Here is a 26,538-nt window from a genome sequence, read left to right on the forward strand (position 1 = left end):
AAGAGCTCAGCATTATTCCGCAGTGCAGCGTTAGGTTACAAGTCAAGTGAGGTAGAAGCCTGGCCCTAACGTACCTTTTGCTAGTAATAGCAGCACTTTGGATGCCTCAGGTCTGGTATAAAGTTCTTTTACCCTCACGTTTGCCTATAGGATATTTCTCTCTGAGCGAACATGCTCTAAGCGTACCACTTTGGTATATGTTTAAATAGTAATTGGTGCTGGGGGTGGGTATTTCCTGATACTTAATGATGATTTAAAAGAGTTAGTCATCAGTGGTCAGGAAATACCAACTCCAGATTAGACCGAGTTCAGTTATCTTAAAAATGTTTTAAAGGTATTTCAGTGTCCATCTAAATGTGGTATGTTGTCAGGGACATTATGTGCATAATGGCAGCTTGTTCTGGTGTTTAATTATAGAATAAGTAGTGGAATGTGGGTACTGTGTGCTTTATGTTGTGGAGTAGTTGCCTCTACTTCCCCAGCTTTTGGGAAGTGGTCACACTGTGGTGCCTAAAACCTGGCTTAAATTCTGTAACTGTAAGATTTCCTTTTAGATTCTCAAATTAAAGAATACTTGCTGCCTTCCCTCCCTTGGCAACCACAATGGCAGTCTATATGTAAGTAATACAAGACACTTCAGTTCGAGTTCAAAACTTTCCTTTGAGGTTGACCAGGTACCTTCTGCTGTGCCCATGGCAGCAATCATTTTGTGAACCCTGCAGGAAGGATTTTTTTCCTCGTGACTTATGAATTGTTTCATGCCCTGATGATGCTTACAGTAATGTACATTCTTCAGTTTATAGATTAACTTGGTGCCTATGTGTACTTCCGTTCCAGTGACAGACAGTAAAGTATTGGGATCAGAGAACGTCACAGTTTTACTCTCTCCCCTTTCCCTCCTCCACAACCTTTACATGAGTTGAAGATGATGGTTGTTTTGCCTATTACACTCTTTCCTATCATAGCAAAGAGCATTTTAGACTTCTATTGGATTTTTACAGAAGCTTGTCAGACTTTTTTCAAGGTGGATTGCCAGTCTTTTTATATGGTTTAATATGCCATGATAAACTTCAGATCACTATTTGAGAGATCTTGAAAGATAAAATACCAGGAAGGCTGAGTAATGTTTCCTTTTTAATCCCATTCATCCTGCTAAGCTCAGTTTAGATAAAGATGTGTCTCCTCCTTGCAGGAAAGGGTGCAGATGGAATAAAGCCTTTTGTACCATGCAGATGGGATAAAGCATTTTGTACCAGCCAGTAAAGCAAACTGGTCAAATAAACCAGATGTGGAGTATACAGTAGATGATGAATAATTGTGGATATGAAAAAACAACACAGTACTCCCTCAGCTTATGAATAGTATCTTGGTGCTGTATAGCTCGTGCATTTTTCTGTGCTGTTTTTTCAATATTGACAGCTCTCTCAAAGGGCCTGAGATTCTAGATGTAGTGTATCACCCAATGTAGCACTATTTCAAAGTACTTCCCAATTTTTATGTGTGGGTATGAATTTATGTCAGTGTACTCTTCTGCAGATACATTTTCAGAATTAGGAGGCTGTAATTTTTTATTTATTTATTTTTTAATGCATATGGTGGCAAGAATTCATTTTTCAGTGTAAGATTGGGGTCTGAATCATTACTTAAAAACAAAGTTGAGGTGTTGAATTTAAAGCTTCTTACAAAAGATTAGGTTTGATACAATTATAAGACAAAATGAGTTCTCCAATTACAGCTGTACTGTTTTGCTAATTTGGGACAGCATGATGTCTTAACAAGAGAAATAGTAATCCAGGGTAGTGGTATTAACATCAAACAGTTGTGTATGCGATCGGAAAAAGATGGGATATATTACAGAAAATATACATAGCAAAAGAGGGCTACATGTTGTGTTTTTTCTGCCATGCTGCAGCGTGTTTGTCAGTAAGGGTGATGCCTATTATCAGTGGATGGCAGCAGCATGTTAGTTCCGATAGTTAGTTCCAACTCTTAGGACACGTGCACGTTGTTACTTCTCTTTAAAACAAGTAATTTGTGGGTTATGAATCTACTCTCTTACCTTAGATGAACAGCTCATGCAGTGTTCATACATTCACGCAGGGATCTACTCCCGTGCTTTTAATCCAGTGTACAGACCTTATCCTGCACCTGGCATGATGGAATAAGTTTATTTAAGAAAACTGGACAAAAATGCAGAGGTTGATATATACTGATATTGAACAATCATGGTAGTTACTTTTAAAAGTTACATCTGACATTTAAAAAAAGTATTTGCAAGTTCTAGGGACATTGCAGATTCTTTTTTCCAGAGGTATTTAGTCCAGATAATTGCTTCAGCCTTTGCTGTCTAGGTAAGCCATGTTGAATGAATATTTGTTGGGGCAGGGGGTTGGGGACTGGGGATGAAAAACAAATTAAAAAAACACCCTGACTTTGTAATTTAAGGCTGATATAGGAAATTCTGGGAACATCTACCTGACTACTCCTACTGTCTCAATCTTGTTTCTGTGTTTTGACTGCTTTCCTTCTTGGAACAGGTAATTTTTTTTTTCCCAACTGTAATCTTGTAAAGAAGTACTTTGGGACTTAACTGGGTAATTGCATGCCTCTATGCTTCCATTAAGTATTACACTCCTTTGGAGTGGGCTGAAGGTTCCTGCTGTCTAGGCTTATAACTATTTTACTAGTGCACCCAGATATCCTTTCTTCTGCAGTTATTTTGGTAGGCGCATGCTGAACAATAAAAGTAGCTTTATCAGTCATACGACAAACTTGGATACTGCAGATGAAAGAAGTATTCATGAATAACACTTGACTCAGTTTATAAAAGTAAACATACTCTGTTTTGTGAGAGCTGATTTAAAATGTTTTGCTCCGTACGTTGCCCTGCTCCTTGCCAGGTTTTTTTGTGAGTTTTCTTAGGCTATCAGCGAGCACAGCTGGAGTTGGCTGAAATCTTGCTCATGACTTGAAGACACAGTAGGAAGTGAGGTATTTAGTGTAGAGAGCAGGTAACCTGTAGTGGCCTCTCCCGCTGATCACTGCATTGCAAGAAAAGGCACAGTGGCACTGAAGGTCTCTCATAGGGTGTACTACTCAATAAGAGGACTGTTGTTGCTTGCTAAAAAACACAGGTTTCCACCCTCCATCACAGAAGAATGGAGTTTATGAGCGTATTAACTGCAAAACAAAAATAAGGAGCATAATACATATTATTTTTAGTTTTAAGGTAGACAGGATAAGTGCTGCTTTTGATGGAAAGTAGTGAGTGGCAGTCACAGTAAGCTCTGCTGGTTCTCATAGCAGGGTATAGCTACTGCTTCTAGCAGAGATGTCCTAATGTGGTATGGTTGTAACGGTGTCTTAGAAAAAGTTTGCCTGTCAGTCAAGCGTCTTAGAACTGATGAAGCACTACCAAAAGCTAGGTAAAAGCAGAGAGACAAAGATGACTTTGGTTTGTGTGTGTCACAGTATCTCGGAGATCCGAGATAAGCAGCAGCTAGTCATAGCTAGTAGCATAGTCAGTGCAGCTATTATTTTGACCTGGGGTCACGTCCAGTTTGTTTAGGTTTCCCAGAACTATTTTGGTGTACCTGACCCAGAAAGAAGACTGTGAAGGCCCTTCCTGTTGTGTCGCTTGTGTACCTAGCATGAGGGGATGTGGGTGGTGTAGGGAATTTGTAGGGAGTGTCTCAGGCTGTCTACCACAGCATGCCTCAGAGCTGCATTCTCGTGTTCTGCTCTATGTTGCAGAGGTTTCCCATTTTGTGCTGTGAATTTTTGAGAATTGTATTACCAGGTTTTATTTGTGTATAGTGCAGCCGGCCAAGACTGTGTGGGGACTTCTTAAAACAACAGACACTTTTCACATGGTAAGTTAAGTGCTATGGAAACCCAGGACTTCATTTTATAGGTAAAAGTGAGAGCCCATAGGAGGCTTTTCTTCTCAAATCCTGGATGTACTGAATTCAAATTGCTAAAGAAGATACTTGCTAGAACTTCTCATTGAAATAGACACAACCATGTAGTCTCAGTTTTGTTTAGCTTTCTTTGACCTGTTGAGTGTTCATTTTCTGATCTATGTTTGTGAATTATTGTGAACTATTTCTGAAAAACTGAATGCCAGATCTTTTTACCTTAAGACTGTGGGAGTTTTAAAGTTTGAGAAATCCTATGAAAGTTTGTACATGAATTTCTAGGCACCCTTAGGAAACTTATTCTTTCTTTAAATGTGCATCCTGATTTAGCTGAGGACATGATGTAGCAATGCTTTTCAAGTTCTTTGAACTCATCTCTACTAAAAGTTTTATTTAATGAGGTCACTAAATAATATTTATTGCTGTACTCATAGCAGGAATCTTCAACCACTTACAATATAGTCAGAAAACCCTTTTCTATTTACTGATATGTTGAAACAGTTTGACTCTTTGAAATGTATTAAAGAAATGCTTTATCTTTACATTGTATGTAGTAGAGCAACCTCAAATGTTTCTGGAGTTAGAAAACTTGAGCCTTGCTTGGATTTCATTTTGTCCACCACGGAATATTCTCAATACACTGATCCATAATTCAAAATCCATTTCTTTTGTGATATCTGTCAATAATTAGCTACTTTAAAGCTAGATAAGGTGCACTTAGTAATAGCTGTGCTAACTATAAAGTAGTTTGTTTTTTAAAAAACTTGTTTCAGTTTGTATTTCTGTACTGTTTTTCCCCTCAGACCTAGGATGTAATGCAAAGTCAATAATACTGACACACATTGGCTGCTTCCATAATCTGTGGGTAATGTATATTTTAAAGATTCAAGAAGCACTTTATTTCCTTTCTTCGCCACCCCCAAAATAATTGTATAAAGGAGAATTGGAGCTAGAGGACTTGGCTCTGATTTTGCACCGGAGTGGGCATGGATTAACTTTACATAGTGTGCATCAATCTGGGATGCTTAGGTTTTATAGAGGTATTCGGTTATCTCTTGCTGATATGCTGCAATTCTTGTAGCCCCTTTCAGAGTGCCCCTTCAGAGAGAAGGGCAGCAATGCTGAGAACTTAACATGTTGTAGCTATTTTAATCTTACCAACATGGCCATTTTTATGTGTAATGTAATATTACTATCCAGCAGGAAATATACCCTCCTACTGTGAACCTCCAGACTAGCCAATGTTTTAGGAATGCTTTCTGACCTTCTTTCCAGCATCGGGGAAATCAGTATGTCAAATATCCCTGTTTTGCACAATCCCCACCCTTCCACCCACTTAGGAAAAAAAAAATTTACAAGCTTGCTTTAGATGTCCCGATTCTTGTGAAATGTAAGATATTTTTTTTCCTCCTATTTGTATTTTAGTTGTTCTGTATGTCTAGAAAGAGTTTCTTAATTCTAGGTGTTTCTAAGAGAGGGCCTTAGCAGTAACAGATTTTATAAAAATCCCTGTTAGTAGAAAACTCACTTAACTACTGAGAATATTTTGTATGGTAAAAATACTCTTGACAGAACATCATCCTTGAGAATAAAAAACAAACAAACAAATTAAAAATAGACTAGGCAAACATTGATCAGATGTATATTTGTCTGTGAGTAGAATCTTTTAAGTATAGGCAGATTTAAGTATGTTCTGTAAAGTTAACTGAGTAATAAGGTCACTCAAATCTTTTGGGGTGTTTTGCCGTATCAGGTAAATAAGGAAGGATGAAATCAGTGCCCAAATCAAGTTTAAACTTGTGTTGTTTGAAAACTTTTAAAGATTAAATTCAGTATTCCGGAAATTGCCACTAGATCAAATATTGTAGACATTCATTTTAATAAAATATATGTCTTCAGTCTGAGTGCTTTGTCAAGTTAATAACCTATACTTGGGTTTTTTACAGCAGAAGCAGGGCAGGAATGAGGTGGAGCAGCTGTGGAATTGCCTTTTGCTGCAGATTCGGGTTTGCAGTGCAAAACCCTGAACTCGGACACCTCTTCTGACTTGGTCCTCGTGCCTTGTCTTACAAGTCACTCCATTGCCAGTTAATGTGTTTTTTCACAAATATTCTTCTGTCTCGAAAAGATAATTCAGCAATAGGATTACACACATCAGTATGTAATATACAGGGAAAATTGCCTGTAGCCCCGTCCCCTGGTCTCTTCCCCAGCCTCATCCAGCTCGTGCTCTGCTTTCCTGGCAGTTCGGAGTGCGTGGGCCTCAGCGTAGGCCGCTTCCCGAATCTCCTCCTCTTCCTTCATTTTATATTGCTGTAGCTTTATGTGCAGTTATTATCTGGGTCTTTTGCATATGGCTCCAATCTCCTTCTGTATCTACAGAGCTGGATATTTATAGCAAGCCAGCCTAAGTACATTATTCCAGCGGTGAGAAGCTGATTGAGTACGTATTGTGATTCCTCTTGCGCCTACGTCAGTGAACAACTGTTGGGTTTTGGCATGCGTTGCATTCCTGGGTGTGGTTGTAGGACAATCCAAGATAGCCTCGGTTATCTTGGCTTTGTTACAGCAGCCTGTCACAGCCTTATAGAGGTTCACATTATAGGCAGCGAAAAGCCTTTCATTCCAGACTGAAAATGTTTTGTCACCTTCATCTTCAATTTATTTATTTATTTTTGGTAAGATTTGAGAGGGGGAAGTTACATGAGTAACTTGTAGGCCTGGTGTAGTTCACAAACTCACTATTTTTTGTTTGTTTTTAAATATTGTGAGTCACAGGCAGAAGTTTGGTCTTGGACATAGTTGTTTCTGCTTTTCAGCTTCAGGGTTCAGAATCCTGTTTATGCTGAATTTCATCCTGTTCTTTCTACTATGGGTTTGGGAGGTTTCATCTTCCAATATTGCTATGAATGGTCTACTTTCAGCCAGTGTGAGTGTTTAATCTTGAGAAGCTAAAATGCAAATTGGTTGGCCAGCACAGGACTCAGCTGCGAGTTAACACTGAATGCAGAAGGACCGAGTATGAGAAAGCAAATGAGGAATGAGCATGGAAAAAGGTAACCCCCAGTAACTGTCAAACATGATGCACGGACTGCTGCCCCATCGTATGACAGGGAACTCCCAACAGACAACGTGAATATGAGTGTGCTGGAAGCTGTTGTCACTTCGTAGTGTTGGTATCGCTCAAACTCGGGACTTGCAAAGGCTAAGAAAGTTTGTGTTGTCAGACACTGTGTACTTTATAGAAATGTTTCTATATAATCCCTGTATAAACAGTGCTGAAGGTCAACTTCCAGCGCTCTTACTTGGTGAGCGAGAGCAATAGAGAGGTGGAAGAAGAGAATCTGATGCTTGCAAATGCTTGCCATTTTTCTTTATAGGGTATTTTCTCATAGACAGTGAGGAAACAACAAAAAAATAAAACTCATTCAAATACTTAAGCTCTTTAATAACAGAGAAGATTGAGTGACTAAACTAGGCTGCCCTTGCAAATTCTTCTTTTTCAGTTAAGGCTTCTTTAATGAAATTTATTTATGGTTGGAAAATGTCGAGTCTAAATAACTGAAGAGCATGTTATTGCATAGATGAATGATCTTTTTGTGTGATGTGTGTGAGTTTACCACTTTGCCTAACCACTGGAAAAAAACAGTTTGGCATAACTCTTAAATATCCTTGGTGTGAAGGCTGAATAAAGGTGGTTTGTGGCTTCCAACTGTCTTTTTGAGGCATGTAATTCAAATGCCTGTAGTCACTTGCATAATTTTGCTGTCATGAAGCTAAATTGGACAAAGAAACATACATGCAATAGCTACTTAGCTTTTTTTTTTTTTCCCCTCTTAATTTATGCCAGTTCTCTGCTGCTGCTCTTTCTAAGTAGGATTCCAACTTCTCAGTCTTGATGCTGGTAAAATAGAGTGATAAAATGCTTATATTTAGAAGGAAAGGCTTTATATAAATGCTGTCAGCATCTCTGTCTACAGTGGTAAGTTAGGCTGCTACAAATGCTGAAAGAAGACTATTATAGAAAGATGACAAGCTCTGTAGTCCTCATCTGAGAACCCTTTTCCTCTCCAGAAAAATAATACTGCTGGAGAAGACCACTGCCTGGAATAGTGGCAGCTGTCTGGTGTGATGTGTGCAGCCCAGGAAAATGGTAGGGAAGGTGCTGCTGCACAGATGAACTCAGGAGGTGAAGTTCCCAAAGTCAGTAGCTGGACACAAAGCTTGGAGACAAAATTCAGACACATAACTGTGTCTTCAGGTCGGGGACTATGCTCCAGCAATTAGCCAGGATGGTACGCTGCTGCTGCAACCAAGTGTGTTGGAGCTGAGAAGATAAAGAACAAACCATGAGCAGGGCAGAAGGATGATGCTGGAATATAAATGGGGCTCCTGAGAGATGATCAACCTTGGATGCAATGAAAGTTACCCATTAAGAAGTGACAGGAGGTGTTTACACCCATCTGTGCTGGGAAATGCACCTAGGGAGAGCCTACAAATACTGATGTAGACAACCACTGGTTGAACTTGGTGCTTGGTGATGTATGGTCACAAGACAGTAGCAGCCATGAGTTAACCAGGGGTGAACAGTGGTGTGGGTTGAGTGGACTTTCTGTCATGTGCCCTTGAGTTTTCTGGCACTTATGTTTTTAGTGATACATAATGTCAAAGGGATGTAAGGTGATGCTGGTCCCCTAGGGACTGTGGTCAAGATCCGCTCTTGTAGAACTTGCCAATGTGAATGGATTATGATTTCCTGAGGAGACCTGATTTTTGGCGGAGTGGAATAAGTTGGCTTTTATCTCAGTTCAGTACCTATGTCACTGACTGACTGTGTGCATCCCCTGCTCCTGAGTTCATTCCCATGAATGGAGTAAGGTAAAGTGTAATGTACGTGGGGGAATTACAGGATAATTGAGGAATGTATAATCATGAGGAAAGGCAGTGTTGTCTTCCACCTAACTTTAATGACATTGCAAATGGTGGTATCTGTGTTATCAATGCCTAATGTATGAAGAACAACTGCACATTCTGCAAGGAATAGAGAATTTTGTATGGTTTCTGGACTTACAAAAGGAAGGCAGAAGGCACTGTTGAGAAATGTGATCTGTGTATAGAGTAGTTATGCTAGGGTCACCTGCCACAATAGTTGAGTTCATTCATTGTACCACTTTACACCGTGTAAACCTGTGACTAGTCACAGGTGAAGGTAACACAGCTGTAGCTTTTATGCTGGTTTGAATCTGGCCGTGTAACATCCAGTAGGCTTTGCACCCCGTTCCTATCATGCTTGCCCCAGTGCCGGGTGCCAGCTGTTACACTGCGGGCATTTTTAGAGTGCTCCCCTGTTCATCCTGCTTTCTGTTTCCCAGCTCAGTTGCCACCCCAGGAAGCAGCTGTCTTCCGTGGAAGGCGATGTGTGGCTGTCTGATACTGGGAACAGGGCATGTGACATTTCATCTTCCCACCTGCACAGCAGCAGCCCAAACTGTTTCAAACCTGTTAGTACCAGGAGTGAAATAGGTTGCTTGCAACTGCAGTCATACATCAGCAGGCAACACGTGATACGGCGATGACAGAACCTGCACGTTCAGATATTCAGAGGAAGCTTCTGAGAGCAATGACTTGGTTGCTTTGATTTGCTCCTTGCTCTGTGCTGTGCCTGATTTAGGGAAGGTGGCTGGTAGCAGCAGGCTTGGAAAGGCTGCTCTGGGTGCAGGGCTGTAGGATCGTCAGGTGATGTTTCTGTCGGTGCTGAGCTTGAAGCTTCATTGAGTGCTCTGATGAGCATGAGACAGGGTGAGAAGGTAGGCAATTTTCCTGGGTGTATCCTGTTTGACTTCTCTTGTTCCTTTGCCAAGCAATTTAAAGTCGGGCAGATGACAGCTATCTGTATGATTCAAGAGGTTACAGCAGCCATATGATTTTTCAGCAGGCGTTACTTCTGGGCAATGAGTTTCTTGGCGCGCTCTGCCACCAAGCTCTGAGCAGCGCAGGGTAGGTGCTCTCTCTGCTGCAGTAGATCATTATTGACGCTTTACTGAAGTGAAAAATTGTTGGTTTAGAAAGTTTAGAGGCATCTGGGATTTCACTGTCCTACCTGGCTGAGGTCATTCAGTCACTGATGTGCTCATGAGGGCTGTTGGCATCTGTGGAGCTGCTGTATTGCCACTGTTCTTGGCAGCCCGGCCTGCACTCCGGCACTGGTTCATGGGCAGCCTGACCCCCCTCTGGGACAACATCAGCTGCCACGTGGCTGTGGGATGTGTTTAACCATCTGAAAGGGATGGAAGCGTGATCCCCAGGGTGGTAAATGGGATCCTGTTTTCCCTGAGATTGTGTCAGTGAGGGAGGCAGTTTCTGTGCTGGTGACATAACTAACGCGAGGGCAGCTTTAGGGGGCTGTAATCTCCGCACTTACCTCAGTAGTTCAGGGTGATGTTAATATTGGATTTTCTTCTTGGATTTGAACAGCAGAAACAAGAAAGCCAAGAGCTCACAATGTTTGGTATTTGTACAACTTTAACTTAAATTTTATCGGAAGCAGGTTTGGTGGATTAATTGAGTCCTGATATGTTTTTCAGTTAATGATATTTTTTTTGCCTGAATGTAGTGATGCTGAAATTAGTTAACTTTCTGTGAGATATTGAGATTTTTAACCATAAATCCATTTTTTCTTTCTCGAGGAGTATATTTTTGTCCAGCACTGTCTACTTACAGCACCCACCTGAGTTCCCCAGGACTTTGTGCCTTGGCTTGCTCTGAGAGAAATGATGGGAAGAACAATTAGAGGTCTAATTTTCAATCAGCTTTTATTCAGGCCTGTGTTATCTCTCTTTTAGGTTCAGTAGTAATTGTTGAGACCTGAAACACCAGGCAATTACAATGCTGATACCTTCAACCAACTTACCACTTCTCCCAACTAACAGGTTAGGCCAGGCCATACACCTTTATTTTAATTAGCATCAAGGAGAAAAAAAATCTGCAAAAGTTCATCTCACTTCACTGAAGACTGCCTTTTTGCTTGTCTCAGCTGGCATCTTTTTTAAAATAAAGTTGATAGGTGCTCAGTTGCAGTCTAATATGTTATATTTCTGTAGCTCTCCCCTGGCCCTTTCTGACAAATCTTTACTGATAGCTTGAGATATTTCTCACTTATTACAGCAAGTATTGCTTGTAATTATCCTTTCATTTGAGGATTTTGCTGAAATAGAAGGCATTTTTTATATTCTTCTGCTGTCTTCCTTAAATTGACCATTTACTTGTATATCAGTGGCAAAATAGGCACTGTAGTTTAGAACCCTTGGAAGATGGGAGAGCAGCTCCTGGGTAATGGGGGATGAGGAGCTTCGTGGACATCCATGGTTAGGGGAAGGCAGCATTGCTGGAAGAAAGCGGTCGTCTCAGCTATTTCCATGGTAGACAGGGAAACTGAAAGGTAGCGCTAGCATTTTGAGGTGCATATCCTAACTTGCTTTTCAATCTACAGTCGACCTGCTGTTAAATTTCATGACACTAATAAGTGCTCAGCGTCTCACTGTACTAAGAATACAGTAACGCTTCTGTTGTTAATATCTAGATCCTTCAGACAACTCCAGTGCAGATTGTTTATTATTACTACGTGAAGGTTAATTTAAACTGCTCATGTTAGGGGGCACGTTACAGTCTTTTCTTAAAATCCATTTTGATATGAGTACTTCTTGCAAGGAAAACAAACATGCAGAGGCTTGTTCTGGTTTTCATATGTGTGTGTTTGTAGTAATTGTCTGCATTGTAGCAGAAAGTCCATGCTGATCTCGAAAGAGATAATAAAGCTTGGATGTTAACAGATGGAATAAGTAAGTGCAAGGGAAAGCTAACAGAAAAAAGCTGAATTAAAATTCCATTATCTTATGACTAGGAAGGCAGCATGGTGAGGCTGAATATGTTATACTCTAAGCCAAAGACTTGGCTTCTGTGCTAAGTTACCGTAGATTTAATTTTGACTTGAAGTTGTTGAGGTGCTGATGTGAGCACTTGCAGTGCAGGTAGTAGGTGAGGCAGTTTTACTCGTTTGAAGCAGTCTGTCTCAGGTAATGAAATGTTTTGTTTTGTTTTGTTTTGTTTTTTACTAGAGGATGTCATAGTGGACTAATTGGTTTCAATGTGGTCTACAGGCTGGAATTAAGCTCTCATTGTGGTGCTGGAAAGGCAAAGTATTTTGACTAGACTGTTAAATTGCTCCCATTTTGTGATTAATGTTTTCTTTTAAAGAACAACTTCACTATCATGGAGAAGTTTTTAATTATTAATTTGGTATTGGGCAAAAAGGTTGGAAATGATCTAATAATATTTGTATGTTAAATACTGAGTTAGTTATTTAGATAAATGTATTTTCATTGTCAGATACACTTAAAATGGGTCAGTATAACTCTGTTTTTTTTCTCCCCACTGAGGCTAAAGGGAGTCTAAATAACCAGTTGGATGTGGACCCCTGGATTTATAGACATCTCAAGCTGTCTTGATAATTCTCAGCGAGTATGTAATTGCAGATTCACAGTATGTTATTGCTCATCAGCAATAATGTGATACTGATTCTAGTGATCATAATGAAATCTGGTAGCTTCTGTGAAAGGAAATGAGAGAGTGCTGTCAGTATTTCAAAAAATAGTGCCAGTGAGGTTTTGTAGCAAGAGCTGTTAATACCTGTTCTTGGCATCCATAAACACAAACATTACTATCCTTATAAGCAGAGGGCTTTTAATGCCAAGCAATAGGAAAAAGGAGTAGGGAGGCGAACGTATCAGTTTATATGAGGCAATCTGAAAACCTTGACATGGAGTTCTTCAAAACAAAAACCAATCCAAACAACACAAAACAACAATAACAAAAACCCACAACCCTAAATGCAGTCTGGTTGATTTGTCTTACTATCCCAAAGTACTTTCTGGATAATAACTCCCTGCCCCCTGCCACTTGGCCCATTTCTAGCATACATGTATGTTGGATCTGACTTTATCATCTCTGTTTTCTTTCAGCCCATAGGTTCTCATCTTTTCGTGTATCCATGGAGTCACGGTTATAGCTCCAAGGGAGAAGAATTTTGCGAGAGTGTTTTAAGAAAAGCACTGTTGCAAGACCCGAGAAAAAAAAACGTAAGTCACCAAGTCAAGATATTCTTACTACTGTAGGAAAGTTACATTTTGTTGATTTTGATTCTGTGGTACTTAGGCTTGGGGAGTTGTTTTAGCCATAAAGTATATAGACCAGAATTTTATGAAGATAAATACTTTTAAAAGATACCATCTCTCTTCAGTTATGTTGCTATATCTGAATCTCGAAATTACTAAGTGCACCATTGACGTTGTGCTTGGATTTAACATTTATCACAGTAGGCAGATGTGAGAAACACGAGGCATGAAATGAGGTTTTACATGCTGTGTAATCATAAAGAATACAAGTTGTGTATGTACAAAATTGTACCGAAAAGCTGGCATTGTGTTAAAGAATCCCTTGATTAGACACTTCTTATAGGGACTACGGTGACAGACTTCTTAGACATCTTCTGAGTTCTCTGGCAAAGGAACATAATGGGTTGTATTAGAATCTAGAGAGGATGAAGACTATTTTTAAATGTATTTAACTGGTTCTCTCACTAATACCAGAGGAAGAATTCAGAAAACATTGCATCCTGTGTGCTTAAAAACACATATAGTTCATATCTTATTTCATTAAGCTAGCTTCTGTTTTGATTACATTTGTGTAAAACAAACAGATTTAGGGAATAATACTGTTAGTTCCAGATGATGTTTTGCAGAGCTATTATGAGAAAACAGTTATGAAACAACTCAAACTGGCTCTGAACAGGTGTACAAATGTTGACATTAGTTCTTAGTATAGTAAATAAGAATCATATTTCTGGTGAAGAAAGATTTGTTGTAAGTCAAACACAGTTGCTATGTTGGACACCACAGGGACTTCTCTAAGAAGATTTTACCTATCTTACATATGAAAATGAACTTTTTGTATTGCTAAGCTTATTGAGGGATGGTCAAATGTTCTGACTGTCAGAAGTTGCTATACTTTTTCTCTAGAGTCATTTTCGTTATCAAACTCACTGTTCTCTCAAAAGCTCGACACAAAGCCTTCACAATTTCACTTTGAGTTATAAATTAATAGTAAAAATGCCTTTGGTAACACTTAGTCTTCTCCTTGCATTGGCTGCAGTCAAAAGTGTGGCTGATTTAGTGTGAACAAGCTGAAGAAAATGCAGAGATAAAAGGACCTTAATTATATTTATTCAACTGCTGGAGGATGGGAATGAGTGAAGTGTCTTGAATTGCTACATAACAGCTGCCAAGCAGTAATGGACATGAGTGCTGCAGTAACAGTATAAAATGGAGTCATCTGTCATCTTGTGAACATACTTTGAGCTTATTTTTTCCTCGTACATAGTTCATGGTAGTTTAAGCAAACTTTGATTTTCTAATTGAGATTGACTAGTGCACACATGGCTTGTTGCCACAGTAATTCAGATTTGGTGAGCTATCTGTAATATACAAATTCATGGGCTGGTTTTCATTTAAATGTCTTTAGCTGTGGAAACTTCAGCTTCTGTGGGCTTAGGGAAGAGAGATCCATACCACATGGAGCAAGCTGGCTGTTGTAGGTCACAGCGCAGCCGGATGGCAACAACTCTGGTGGGATGCTGTGAAAACTGTAGCATGAGATCTTGGCCAGCTGAATTCGTGGTGAATGGAGACCAGCCCGAGTTGTGCTGGTTCAGAACAAGAGCTTTGCAGCACAGTATTCTCCCTGTTCTGATGTGGTCAGTAGTGGATCCCAGGGAAAAATGTAAGGTGGAGGAAGACATGAAATAAGCCTTGCCAACCTGTCATTTTGGACTGGACATTTCCACCGCAGTTTCTAATAGCCTTTGGAATTTCTGATCAAATAATTAAATTTTTTTTTGAATCCTATTGTACTTTGCAAAACATCCTGAGGCAGGGAATTGTGCAAGTTAATTGCATATCATATGAGAAATACTCTTTTATTTTGAAACCTGGGCTGCTCAAGAATTCGGTTGTTTGTCCCTGGTTTATAGAATGTAAGAACTGGAAAATCATCATTCCCTGTTCATTTTCTGATGCTTGTGGTACTATACATTCTGTAGCTCTACCCACCAGCAAGTTGCTTTTCCAAGGTAAATACCTTTGTATCTAACCTTTCTGTGTACAGAAGCTGTTAAGTAGTTCTAACTGTCCTTGTTACCCTTCTGCAGCTTTTTGTTTCATTTCAGAAATGATGGAGTATCTACAAGAACTGCACAGTATTAAAAATGATTGCAGCCTATTTTTTCTTGTGGCATCTTTCTGGTTTTGTTCTATTCCTTTCATAGTAACTTCCAATAATGTTTGATTATTTGACAGCTACATTTTCTATTTATAGAGGACTAAACATGTCACTCATGATGTTTCCTAAACAATAGTAATAGCTGAAATCATATTCATTGTTATTTATAGTTAATGTCATTCTCTTACCCTTCTTCCATTTTGAGAGCATATGTGAATAAAATAAAAATCACTGTTTGCAGTAGAGATCCCTGTGCTGCATCCCAGTATGCTGCTGTCCTTGTAGATTTACCTAGTTTGATTTACTTAGTTTCTCTCTATATGCCATACTTGCTGACAAATTTGTCCACACTGGTGTCTGTTTCCACTGACAATTTTTCAGAAAGCTGATAAAAATTTATAGCTTATTGTTCCAAATGTTTTCAGAATGTGGACCATGCAAACTTGTGGACTGGACTTAAGGCTGCTGTATGTTCTCAGTGGAGAACATTGCTGCTGGATCAGTTGTCCAAAATGCTGTGGTTTTCACCTTTGTGCTGGTCACGTCCATTATGTAGAAAGCATTGCATAACCCCACAGTACAAATACATCTTTTTTTTTTTTTTTTTCTTCCTGAAATGGACCCTCCAAATAATCTGGATTAGAGTGCATGTTGGTTCCTGAAATGTGTGCCCTGGATCTGTGGCTTGTTTTTCTGCTTTTGCTGCTGTCACTTAAGATCCAGAACCAAAATGAGCATGTGCCTCCTCAATATGTTTCAGACGTAACAGTAAATAGGTAACGATCAGGTCAGTAGCACGGAAGTATGATTTATTTATTTACTTTTATTTGTTCTTTTCTACTCTTAAGTAGGAGATGTTTGCCATTCTGGATACAGTTCTTTGTCTATTCAAAAATTGATTACTTGGTTATGAAACACTCACAGGTATTAGTGAAGTAACTCCAGCGTAAAACCTTAGATTTGTATGACTGATTTACCAAACAAGTAGGCTTATTTTACTTGTGAAAGAGATTTTCTTTCAGTTCTGAAAATGCATTTATTTTTGTGAGTGTTGACATTTAACTTCAAGCTTTGGTTCCTGGACTTGGGTTAAAGGAAATCTTTTCCCACTCTTTCAGCCCTTTATGTACCTTTTTTTTTTAATAGGATCTTTTCTAAATTCAACATGTATTTGGACAGATGAGTTTTAAACCTGAAAGGCTAATTTTTGAAAACTTTAGTTATCCAAGAATTAGCTGCCCTAGAAATAAATGATTCACTTGGAGCGGAATGGCTCGGTTAGTTAGCATTCGTCACATGCATCCAGATGAACTGCAAAGCAGAATTGCTTGAACTGCTTTCTGTGAGGCACAGCTAGTGTTTCTTTAGAAAACTTCTGCTTATTTTCAGTTGGTTTAGGTGGTATAACTCAACTGGCTTTGTATCACATAGAGTGTTTAGGAGACCTGCTTTTATGCTATTGGTTGATGATCATTGCAGGTTATTTTTAGAGTGAGCCCATATAACAAAGGGATTTACTGCCTTGTATCTCTGCACTTAAGCATAGCAGCAAATTGTATGGGACTGTAGTCAGAGCTTGTAATGGCTGTGGAGTCTGATGAATTGGGACATTTGCTTTAGAATAGTTGCTGATGGAGAAAATGAGGATTTTTTTTCTTGTATTTATTGAATTTTTGCACTGCGAGGGACGAGTGGTTTGTTAAGATTGGTAGAAAGAGCATTACATATTACTAGGAATAACCTCAGCCTTACAATGATCAAATGTATTTTTCTGACAATTTAACTTTTAAGAGTCTGGAATGGGGTTGCTGTGCTGCTACGTCTGTTGCATACAGTTGTGGAATACTGAACACTGTTTAATTGCTGCAGCCTGTGAGTATTTGTTTGAACAGGCTGGCATAACTTAAAAAATTCTGAGCTTTAGGACAGGGCTTATGGTAGCTGAATGTTTCAGCCACCAACTGTTAATAGTGGGTTGGAGTACAATTCATGATTTCATTTCCTGGTATTTCATAATCTATGTGCAATTTTTTGTTTAACTCTGGTTGTTTCCCAGTAAGACCTTGTTGTGTTAACATCTTTTCAATGTTTTCCACCCCTGTCTGTGATGCAGATAAAAATTAGTGAGTGCTGGGAAACAGCTGTGGAGTGCTCACATGATCAGTTACCTTAGCTCAGGTATGAGCCACATGAAGTCTGGTAGATAGAACATCTTCAGTATTTCTACAGGTGTTTCTGATCTGACTGGATTAACCTTTAAATGTGCCACCTTCTACACCCCCCGGGCCAGTGTCAACTTTGAGAGGATAGTGAGTACCTCGCATCGTGTGGTGTCAGAGCATCTCAATTTCTAAGAACAGCCTCAGAGCAATTAGTATTGTTGTTATAGCTCTGAGCTCTTTGTGTAAACATGTGAAGGCAACAAATTTCTGCTGTACTTTCAAGCTATGGTCTAAACATTACTTTCACTACCAGAAGGTGGGTCACTAGAAACCATCACAAGTTTCCCAAACCATGAAATGTGCAATCTTCTACCGCTGATATGCTGGTTTTAGTGGTCTTTCTATTATGTATCCAATGCTTTATTTTTCTGCATCAAGGAAAATACCCTTAACTTAAGCTCTAATTAACAACAATAATAATGATGGAATTTATTTACTGGCTCAACAAACGAACTCATGCTTCACCCTTGTGTATTTTGATGTCTTAGAATGCTTACTGGTAGTATTGTATTATTACATCTTAATTGGGTAATGAAAGGGTAAATGGGTTGGAAAGCCATGTGGTGCATAATGTGGTTAGTCATACTGTATTGCGTAAGCCGAACTGTTAACATTTTGGTGAGAATGCTCATATGGTTACATGCCTTCATTTGCTTTAGTGTGACAGTGCTGGATTTAATTAGATTTTATGGGATCTAAACTTACAAAAAGGCTCAAAGTTCTGCATTCAAAACCTGACACGTGGGATGACCTTTTTCTTCCTTGGTAGATAAAGGTACTCTGTGTTCTTGTGCTGGTGAATAATTGCAGTGAAGCTGTTGCAGGGCAATTGCAGCAAGTTTTGGCTAACCTTTACAGTAGACTTGAAGAGATAGGGCATTGCACGTTTTTGTGCTGTGTAAGTGGGAGAGGAGGGGAGAGCATTTGTTCAGCAGCAGTGCTTAATAAGGATTTTTCAGAGAAATAAAACTTCATTCTTGCAGCTTTGTAATAGACAATGACATACTATTTACCTTGTCTGCAATATGCTTGCTTAACTAGCTCACCTTTTAAGTGAAACTTTCTTACATTGTCATCATAAATGTAGAGATTTAAGTGGTGCATTAGAAACCAGAACAGATCTTTAATATTTTGAATTATTGCTTGTATTTGCACTCATACTACAGTTATGACTGCCAAAACTAAATCTTGTCAAGAAAATGAAATAATCATGTTCCTTCATTGATGTCATCATGTCCTGCTTATAAGCAAGATTTACAATAAGATTAAAGTATCAGCAATGAACTGATGCTTATAAGAAAAAGTAATATGCAATACTATTCTGAAATATGGATGTTAGAGTTATTTGTACTTCTGGGTACAGATGGGCCCTTACTGATTTTATAGTAAAATTTAAGTTTTAGTAATGCTAAAAGATGGCTCCTAGGCATGGGTCTTCGGACAGGTGTGGCCAGGTTGTACTTGCACAAGAAGTCAAAGCCACATAAACTTTCTGAGGATGCAGATCTTTACAGCCACGCTGAGGAGTGTGTGTTAAGTTTTCTCCTAGTAACTAAGTTAACATTTTCTTTTATGAGACAGATAATTTACATGTTCTCTTAGATCTGAAATATTGGGTAACTTTGGAACGTGCTTATTCACAAACCTATGATATATAGAAATGCCTGGTATTTCTTAGGCAAAAACCAGAGACGATTAACCTGTTGCTCTGGGTTTTGAGCTCTGTTTGTTGTGGTCCTTTGTATTAGCAGTATTAGATAAGTTTCGCTGGGAAAAAGCCCGTAGGAGCTGATAGTTGTGCAGCTGCTCCTGCCTCACCCGTGTGTGGCCAGCAGACAGGGGAGGTATGAACAAGACTTTTTTTTAATAGTCTGTAATGTGTTTATTGAATTTGTTTTATGTGGAGGCTATATGAATTATTTTAAAATGTTAGAACGATACCTATAGCACATTGTTCTAAAGCCCAGATTTCTCCATTGTTTGGAATGTATACTTCCAGGAATTCTGTAGATGTGTGAATTCAGTCTGCTCATCATACTTTATGCTTGTAGGGAGGACCTGAACTTCAAAGCAGGAAGAGTGCAGGGCGGGTGCTCTCTCCTATACCCTGGCTACTCCATTTGTTGCAGGCTGTCAGGAGTGCTTTGCCCTTGTTTGACCCACGACTTTTTTTTTTTTTTTTTTTTTTTTTATCGGTAAAGTAAATAGGAAACTGTATTCAGCTGTCAGAGAACGCAGCAAGTAATACCAAGCCCTCTGAATGGTTTCAAAAAAATCTGGCTGAACTGAGGAATTGCTTAAAATTCGTTTTTATCCCTTTCTACCACAAACAACAACAAAAAGATACCATCTATCTAACTGAGTTCAGATTAAATAATCTTTGTTAAGGCTGAAGTTCGGAAAAATGTTAAAAGTCGTTTTGTACTGTTTTTATTGTCTTCAGTGTTGAAACTGTAAGTGGCTGCTCTAAGTGCAAAATTTGTAGTACAGCAAGTCTAAAGTCTAACCACTTCAATTTGTGAATGCAGTTCAGGTACCGCGGTGTCCTTTTGCCTGCAGATCCTGTAGTTTATTAGCTCTGTGAGAAACGTTTATGCAAAATGTAAATGAACTGCTCATCTGAAGGTATGGGTACACGAGTAAACTCCTGAAAGGCAAGGTAAGCTCCAAATCTGCATCATCAGCAACTCCGGCGTGATCCAACTTCAGTTCATGTGAAAGCTTACCCAGCCCTTACTGAAGGATAAATGGCTGGTTTGCATTTACAGAAGGGTAAAAGTGAATGCACTTGTAAAGCAGAGCAGTTAATAAGATATGAATAAACATACTAGTTTATCGTGCGGTAATTTGTTCTGTAGCCATAACCTGATGATGCACAAGGCAATTAAGCCAATTGAATTGAATTGGTTTCTACTTTTTTATTGTAAACTCTGCATTTTTCTACACTTCAGCATGTACTTTTCTCTATGATTCTGTCATTGTGCTGTCCCTTAGTTGTCCTTGAACTGCTATGGATTAAAATGAGACTTATTTAGGTGGTCGAGAGAACAATGGTGCCAAAGCTCTCCTGAAATTGTTTTGCTACAGAAAAAGAGCTTTGGAGCTGTGTTTTCAGAATATCAAAATATATCAATTTGCATAAAATAAATGACAACATAAATTTATAAACTCACTAGGTGAATAACTTTTGCCTAGATGCTTGTGTGGCGTTTTGGGGAACTAGTCTAATGTTGTAATCTCTTAGATTGCAAAAGTGGTGGTGGTTTGTTTGTTTGTTTCTTTTTGCAACAAGCATGACCATTCAGATGCTGAGCTGCCTGCAGTAAGCTTTCTGGTAAACATAACCTTAAGGTGTTGAAGAACTTGAAGTGGATGTTTCCTCCTCTCACCAGAAGATCAGTGCTTTCAGCCTTTGTTACCTGGTTGACTCTCATATGATGTTACTTTTTATTTTAATTAGTTTTTGAGTTTCTCATCTTGCTTTTTAACTGGGTTTGTCTTCAAATACTATACCTCCACTGTCTTTTTTCTTGGTCCAAGCTGGATTTTGGGTTGTAAAAGTGAAAAAGAAGTAGCTTTTTGTTAGTGGCTTGGTTTATTTCTTCTTGTGCATTTTAAAAATATTTTTAATTATAGGACAAAAATTGGTTGCTAAATATAGAAAATTCAGTGCCAGAACTTTTAATTTTCATAATCCTAAAACAGAGTACAATACTTTTTGGTGTCAGTAATGCTGTCAGTGTAGTGGAAAATACTCTGCTAGCTTGTCGCAGCCTCGGTTGACGTCTGTCATTGTATCTGCAGACATGCTACACTTAAGCAAAAATGTGAAATGCTCTGCAGGGATTTGAAGTAGAAAATGCTCACTCTGGATGTTTTCTACAATTCCTGGGTAAGGATTTTGAGCTCAGGTATATTTAGTAGGAATTTCAGCATTTAATTGTAGCATTTCATGTGCTTCTTTCCTGAATCCTCAAATATGCAGCCTGTGTGAATTGTTTTACTTAGCACTTTTGTGTCAGGTGGCAGTTCTAGTTATATTGGGATGACATGCATGTTACCAACAAAGTAGTTGTTTGTAAGGCAAACTATTTGACAACCAACTCAAAACAGTCTGATGTCTCAGAAAATACACGTGTGGCAGTTGGAGAAAGTTAATCTTGCCACTTGTCAGCACTTCTATTAAATAGGAAGGCTATTTTTAAACTGCTTGTTGCCAGTGTGACCACAAAATTAGAACAAGTAGGAAAATGGGTTTGGTTTTTAGTGAAAAGGAAATACTTTTGGGCAAAATGCCACTTGAGCTTATCATAGGAAGCATTGTTCAGGAACTCTTATTCTCATGCTTCTCTGAGGATTGAGATTCCTGGTAGGAGTAAATTGCTGGTAATGTACCAGTCATGTGGGCAAATACATATTGCCTTGGACATCTCCCATGAAATATTAGTTATGTAAGTGTTACAGTAAGGTGAGGAAACTGTGATTTCAGAAGTGGCACAGTGGCTGCGTGTTGTTTTGAACTTTTGTTGCTTACTGGAGCTTTTGAGATTTGGAGTACCTTGAAAACTTCTCCACAAGTTGTTTTTACACATTTATAGGTTTGAAACAATGTTGTTTCCTTAGTCATATTGAGAATGCTGGCAGATGAGCCTTGCTGTGTCTGTTTGTAGCTGGTAAAGAGTCCGCTGCTGTTTTTGGCAGGGCGGCCGGAAGGGAGTACAGTACGTGTGCCCCTTTCTCAGTCACCTGAGTGCAAGGTCTGGCGGTTGCACTGTAAGCTACATAGCTGGCCAGGCCTGTGAACTTTGCACTGAAGCAGCTGGAGTAGAGGTTTTCCTTCTGGGGCTGTGGGACTACCAAGCTTCAGCAGGGACAGGAGTGGTTGTCTGTCCCGCCGAGCTGAGGTACGCTGTGTAGATCTGCTGCAGAACGTGCCGCCTGCCTGAGGTAACTGCTAGGCCTGCTTGAATTTCTGCTTCCTGTAGACTGAGAGGCTCACGGACTCCTTTGTCTGCAATTTGTAAAGCAAAATATATAACTAATAATGCTCTAATGACCCTCTGGAGAATGGAAAATTGCAGCTTCTCTTAGCGGAACTTCCAGAATTCTCTTTGCACGTGCAGACATTTCAAAATGGCGGTAGCCAAAGGATCCGTGGTTGTAGAGGAACTGCTTCAGCTTGTTTAGTGATAAGAAATATGCATACTTTTAATTTTTTTGTATGTGTATATGTCCTATGAAGTAAATTTCATAAAAATACTGTTATTTAGATGTCATGGCTATTTGAAGCCCTTGATTCTCTTCTAAGGACAGTTGCCCAGCCTTTGCTGTACATCTAAAAACCTTCACTGAATTTCCAAGAGATTTTGATTGCTTGAGATGCTATACCTTACTGCTTTCAAACACATATCAAGCAGCTCTGAGCACAGGTTGTTGCTGCAATAGTTGGAGTTTGCTTTGGCTGTTTGCTGATGTAGAAATACTCAGTGAATTATCACGTGCTCAGAGAGTGCCTCACGATGCTGTGGGTCCAGGTAGCATTGCATTATTTTATCACTGAACTCCTGACCTAAGTTGCACACTTACTTGCACTTCAAGTATTAGCTTCAGCAAACTTCATTTTCCCAATTTCAGTGACATAACGCTGTTCTCTTTACTCGTGGTCCTACCTTTAAATCAACACTTATTTTACAATATTGTTTTTAATTAATAGATTACAGAGAGATGGGAGTTCTAGAGGTATAAGCCAGTGCCGTGCCCATGAGATTAATGGGAACTGACTTGCCTAATGACTTGCAGTGTGAAGAGTAAAGTAACAATTGCTGAAGGAAAGCTTGGTGGGATGGTGACAAAGCTCAGACTTGTTATTTGGAATGGCTAAAGTGCCTCCTGAGATATGAAAACACCTGAATATTTTTAATTTGTCTGATCAGTAATCAGTGTTTTTATGTAATGGTTTTCATTTTTGATTTGTGTTCAGCTTTGAAGTCATTGCATTTTGAATTTAAGTTTCTTTAATAGGTACTAGAAATACGTATGTACTCATTTTTCTCACCCGTTAGTTGCCAACTAGTTTTAACTGGAAAGCAATGCAGTTCTTTTCAGGGTTTAAAATAGCGTTAAAACTGATTTTAAAAATGCTTTCATTCTAAGTGCACCTGTTGACATCCAGAAACATCTATATTCTGCAGCTTAGTTAATGTAATGGGAAAGAAGTGTTTATAATCCAGTTAGTTTTTGCTGCCTTGCATTCTGCAGCATCTTTTTTATGCCAAAATGAGCTGTAACGTTTGTCAGAAGGTTTATTCTTCAGAAAAGAAGAGTAATAAAGCCTCTTGGCAAGTTTTCTATATTCCCCGCATTGTATCACATGTAATTTACTTCTGTAGCTGAATATTGAATCTTTTTATTAGTACTGTCGCTGATAGTTTCTTTGCTAGTTTGAATCTTGTAGAAGTGAGCATGTCTAAACTGTAGTTTAGCTAGTATACAGAAATTAGTATATAAGTGTATAGCATATAAAAAACATCTAAACCTAGGCTTTGGGAGTGTAATTAGAGAACCCTCTTCCCCCTACGAAGAGGAATTTTTTTTTTAGATTTTCCCAGGACTTAGAAGTCAATGCAGTGCCTTCCTCAAATGTATTTCTCATCTTAGTATAAGGTACTGCACTAGTAGGTTAAGCTGGAGCCGGACTGTGTCCCTCAAAACCTGGGCTTCCATCGCCTCACTGCTTGCCATTGCTACACTTTGGGTTCATTGTTTCTTGAGCTTGTGGCTTCTTGTATGTATGCACGCACAATTACATGTAACACAACTGTAGATGTTCCCAACATCATCTACCAGCATCATCTACCTCAATGGGGCTTAAAAAAGCATGAGCCTATCACCCCATAATTAAAGAACAATACAAGTACCTAATTTTAGGGGACGTCTTTTTGACTATGAATCTTTGTCTTGCATGGATGCTAGAGAAACCTATGGTATTCATGTCCTGTTCCTCATTGCTGTAGGTGTTTAAATTCAGGGAGGCAGGATTTCATGCCCGTCACTCTTCAGAGCTTCTCCATCAGCTATTTTAGGTAATTTTATTCTCAGAGTAACAGTTATTTTGGGGTCTAATGCTTTATTCAGTTGTTGTAGAAAGATATTAAACTAGTAAGTTGGACTTGTGTTTTCCACTTTGAACTGATTATATATCCCTCTTTCTCTTAATCTATATCCAAAATATTTTCCTTTCATGGGGACCTCCATTCATATTTACAGAAGCTCTGAATATTTTACAGGGACATCTGTGGTGATGCTAGTGAACCCAGTGTGTGTTTTGGTGCTTATTGGCAAAATATTTTTTTAATTCTTCTAGGACGTGAAGATCTGAGAAATGAACAAATTACGGCAAAGCTTTAGGAGAAAGAAAGATGTCTATGTCCCAGAAGCCAGTAGGCCTCATCAGTGGCAGACTGATGAAGAAGGTGTTCGTACTGGCAAGTGCAGCTTCCCTGTTAAGGTAAGAATTTCTGCCTTTCTTTTGGATATCCATGAGATACTCTTGCCATGAATTATTGTTTGTTGGTTTATTTTTTGGCAAGCATAAGCCAGAAGCATGCTCCATTACACATTGACCTATTTTACAGTTAGCCCTCATTACAAAGGATGTGTTTTGCTTTGTTTTTTAAAGCCAGATGAATCATCTAACAAATGCCTTGTCTGATATATCCTATATTATTATTTAGCTGAAATAAATCATATAGGTAGGCAGAGGAATAATGTAACTCGATGTCATTTTTCTGGAAGGGCAGAAATGATAAACCTCTTGGATTGCATGGAAATGTACTTGGTTATGTCTGTTAAAAGTGAAGCTATGGTTACAATTTTGCTTGTAAGGTAAGTGGTGGGTTATACTGGGAAAGGAATCCTTTCTCCCTTTTGATAGTTAAAATGTTGCGAAGAAACACATGGGCTTCCTTCCAGTACTTGAGGTATGAGCACTTGCTAAATTTTGGATGTCTTTTGTGTTATTTATTTTTAATTTATTATTTTTGTATACTACTGATTATTAATGTGTAAGAAATTGAAATGTCCTTTTTTTTGATTCCTAGAAATGATCCCAGATTATTTGAGTACTGTGAATAAGTATTTCCTTTTGTTGTCTCCATTTCCTCCTCCACCTTTTTCAGAAATAACATAAAATAAATATTAAAATTATAATAATGTATAATATTAGTAGATAAGTAATTTAAGATGTCTTGCCATATATGCTCACCTTGTAATGAAAAGCTCACTTCTTCAAGGTACACTAATATTAATTCTACAGTAGACTGTAAACAGATGACATTTATGGAAAGCTAACCATTTAAATATCTGTGCACAAGGAAAATGTCTATGGTTCTGACACCTAAGAATCCTTTATTAGTTTTTATCTGTTATACTTAAAGTAAGTCTGTTATTAAACAGGTGATGTTGCTAGGCGAAACTCTTGAAATTGTCTATTGCATATTTTTGTAAACCTGTGGGTATGCGCAGATGCACCATCATCTTAGAATAACTTTCACACTATGTTCATGCCCTGTTTTATCCTACCGTACTCGCTTGTGTGTGCTTTTATGCATGCTCTAGGATATACAATGTGGAAGTTAGCTTTTTAGTTTGTTATGGTTGGCTGCTTATTTGTCTTTGTCTTATGTTAGTTTTCTGCTAGAATGAAGGAATTGTAATTTAATACTAAAAAGAGATGGTGTTGTGCCAGAACTCTGAAACTGAGTAACTGCTTTGTGGAAGCTTGAACTTAGATTGGACTTTTTAAAATGTTAGCAGTGTCTGGGAGGTAACAGAATTGTGAGCTTGAGGATCATCATTTTAATTATTTACCCATTACAAAAAGCTAAAATATCAAACCCAATTTTTAGATGTTTAGTTTAACTCAAAACTCTCTGACCTGCAAGGAACACAAAGGATGTGAACTACTTTGCTGTTTAAAGACTGAGGTGTTTTTTTTAAACTCCCGGTCAGGACTTGTACTTATAGTGACAAATGCTTCCTGTATTTAAATGAAGCATTCATCTATTCTA

At 38.7% G+C, this 26,538-nt stretch overlaps 1 protein-coding gene across 4 annotated transcripts in view; it reads left to right on the forward strand.

Annotated features, from left to right (window-relative positions):
- The window catches only part of NUMB (NUMB endocytic adaptor protein), a 95,544-nt gene that overhangs the window by 35,159 nt on the left and 33,847 nt on the right, over positions 1-26,538 (forward strand). For all 4 annotated transcript variants that reach the window (XM_032189384.1, XM_032189381.1, XM_032189382.1 and 1 more), the window contains exons 2-3: positions 12,935-13,051; positions 24,834-24,977. In XM_032189384.1, coding sequence (XP_032045275.1) covers positions 24,852-24,977 — 126 coding nt within the window. In that variant the 5' untranslated portion in view covers positions 12,935-13,051; positions 24,834-24,851. The remainder of the gene's footprint in view (positions 1-12,934; positions 13,052-24,833; positions 24,978-26,538) is intronic.

The sequence above is a fragment of the Aythya fuligula genome, chromosome 5 (genome assembly GCF_009819795.1).
Source record: "Aythya fuligula isolate bAytFul2 chromosome 5, bAytFul2.pri, whole genome shotgun sequence".
Taxonomy (NCBI): domain Eukaryota; kingdom Metazoa; phylum Chordata; class Aves; order Anseriformes; family Anatidae; genus Aythya; species Aythya fuligula.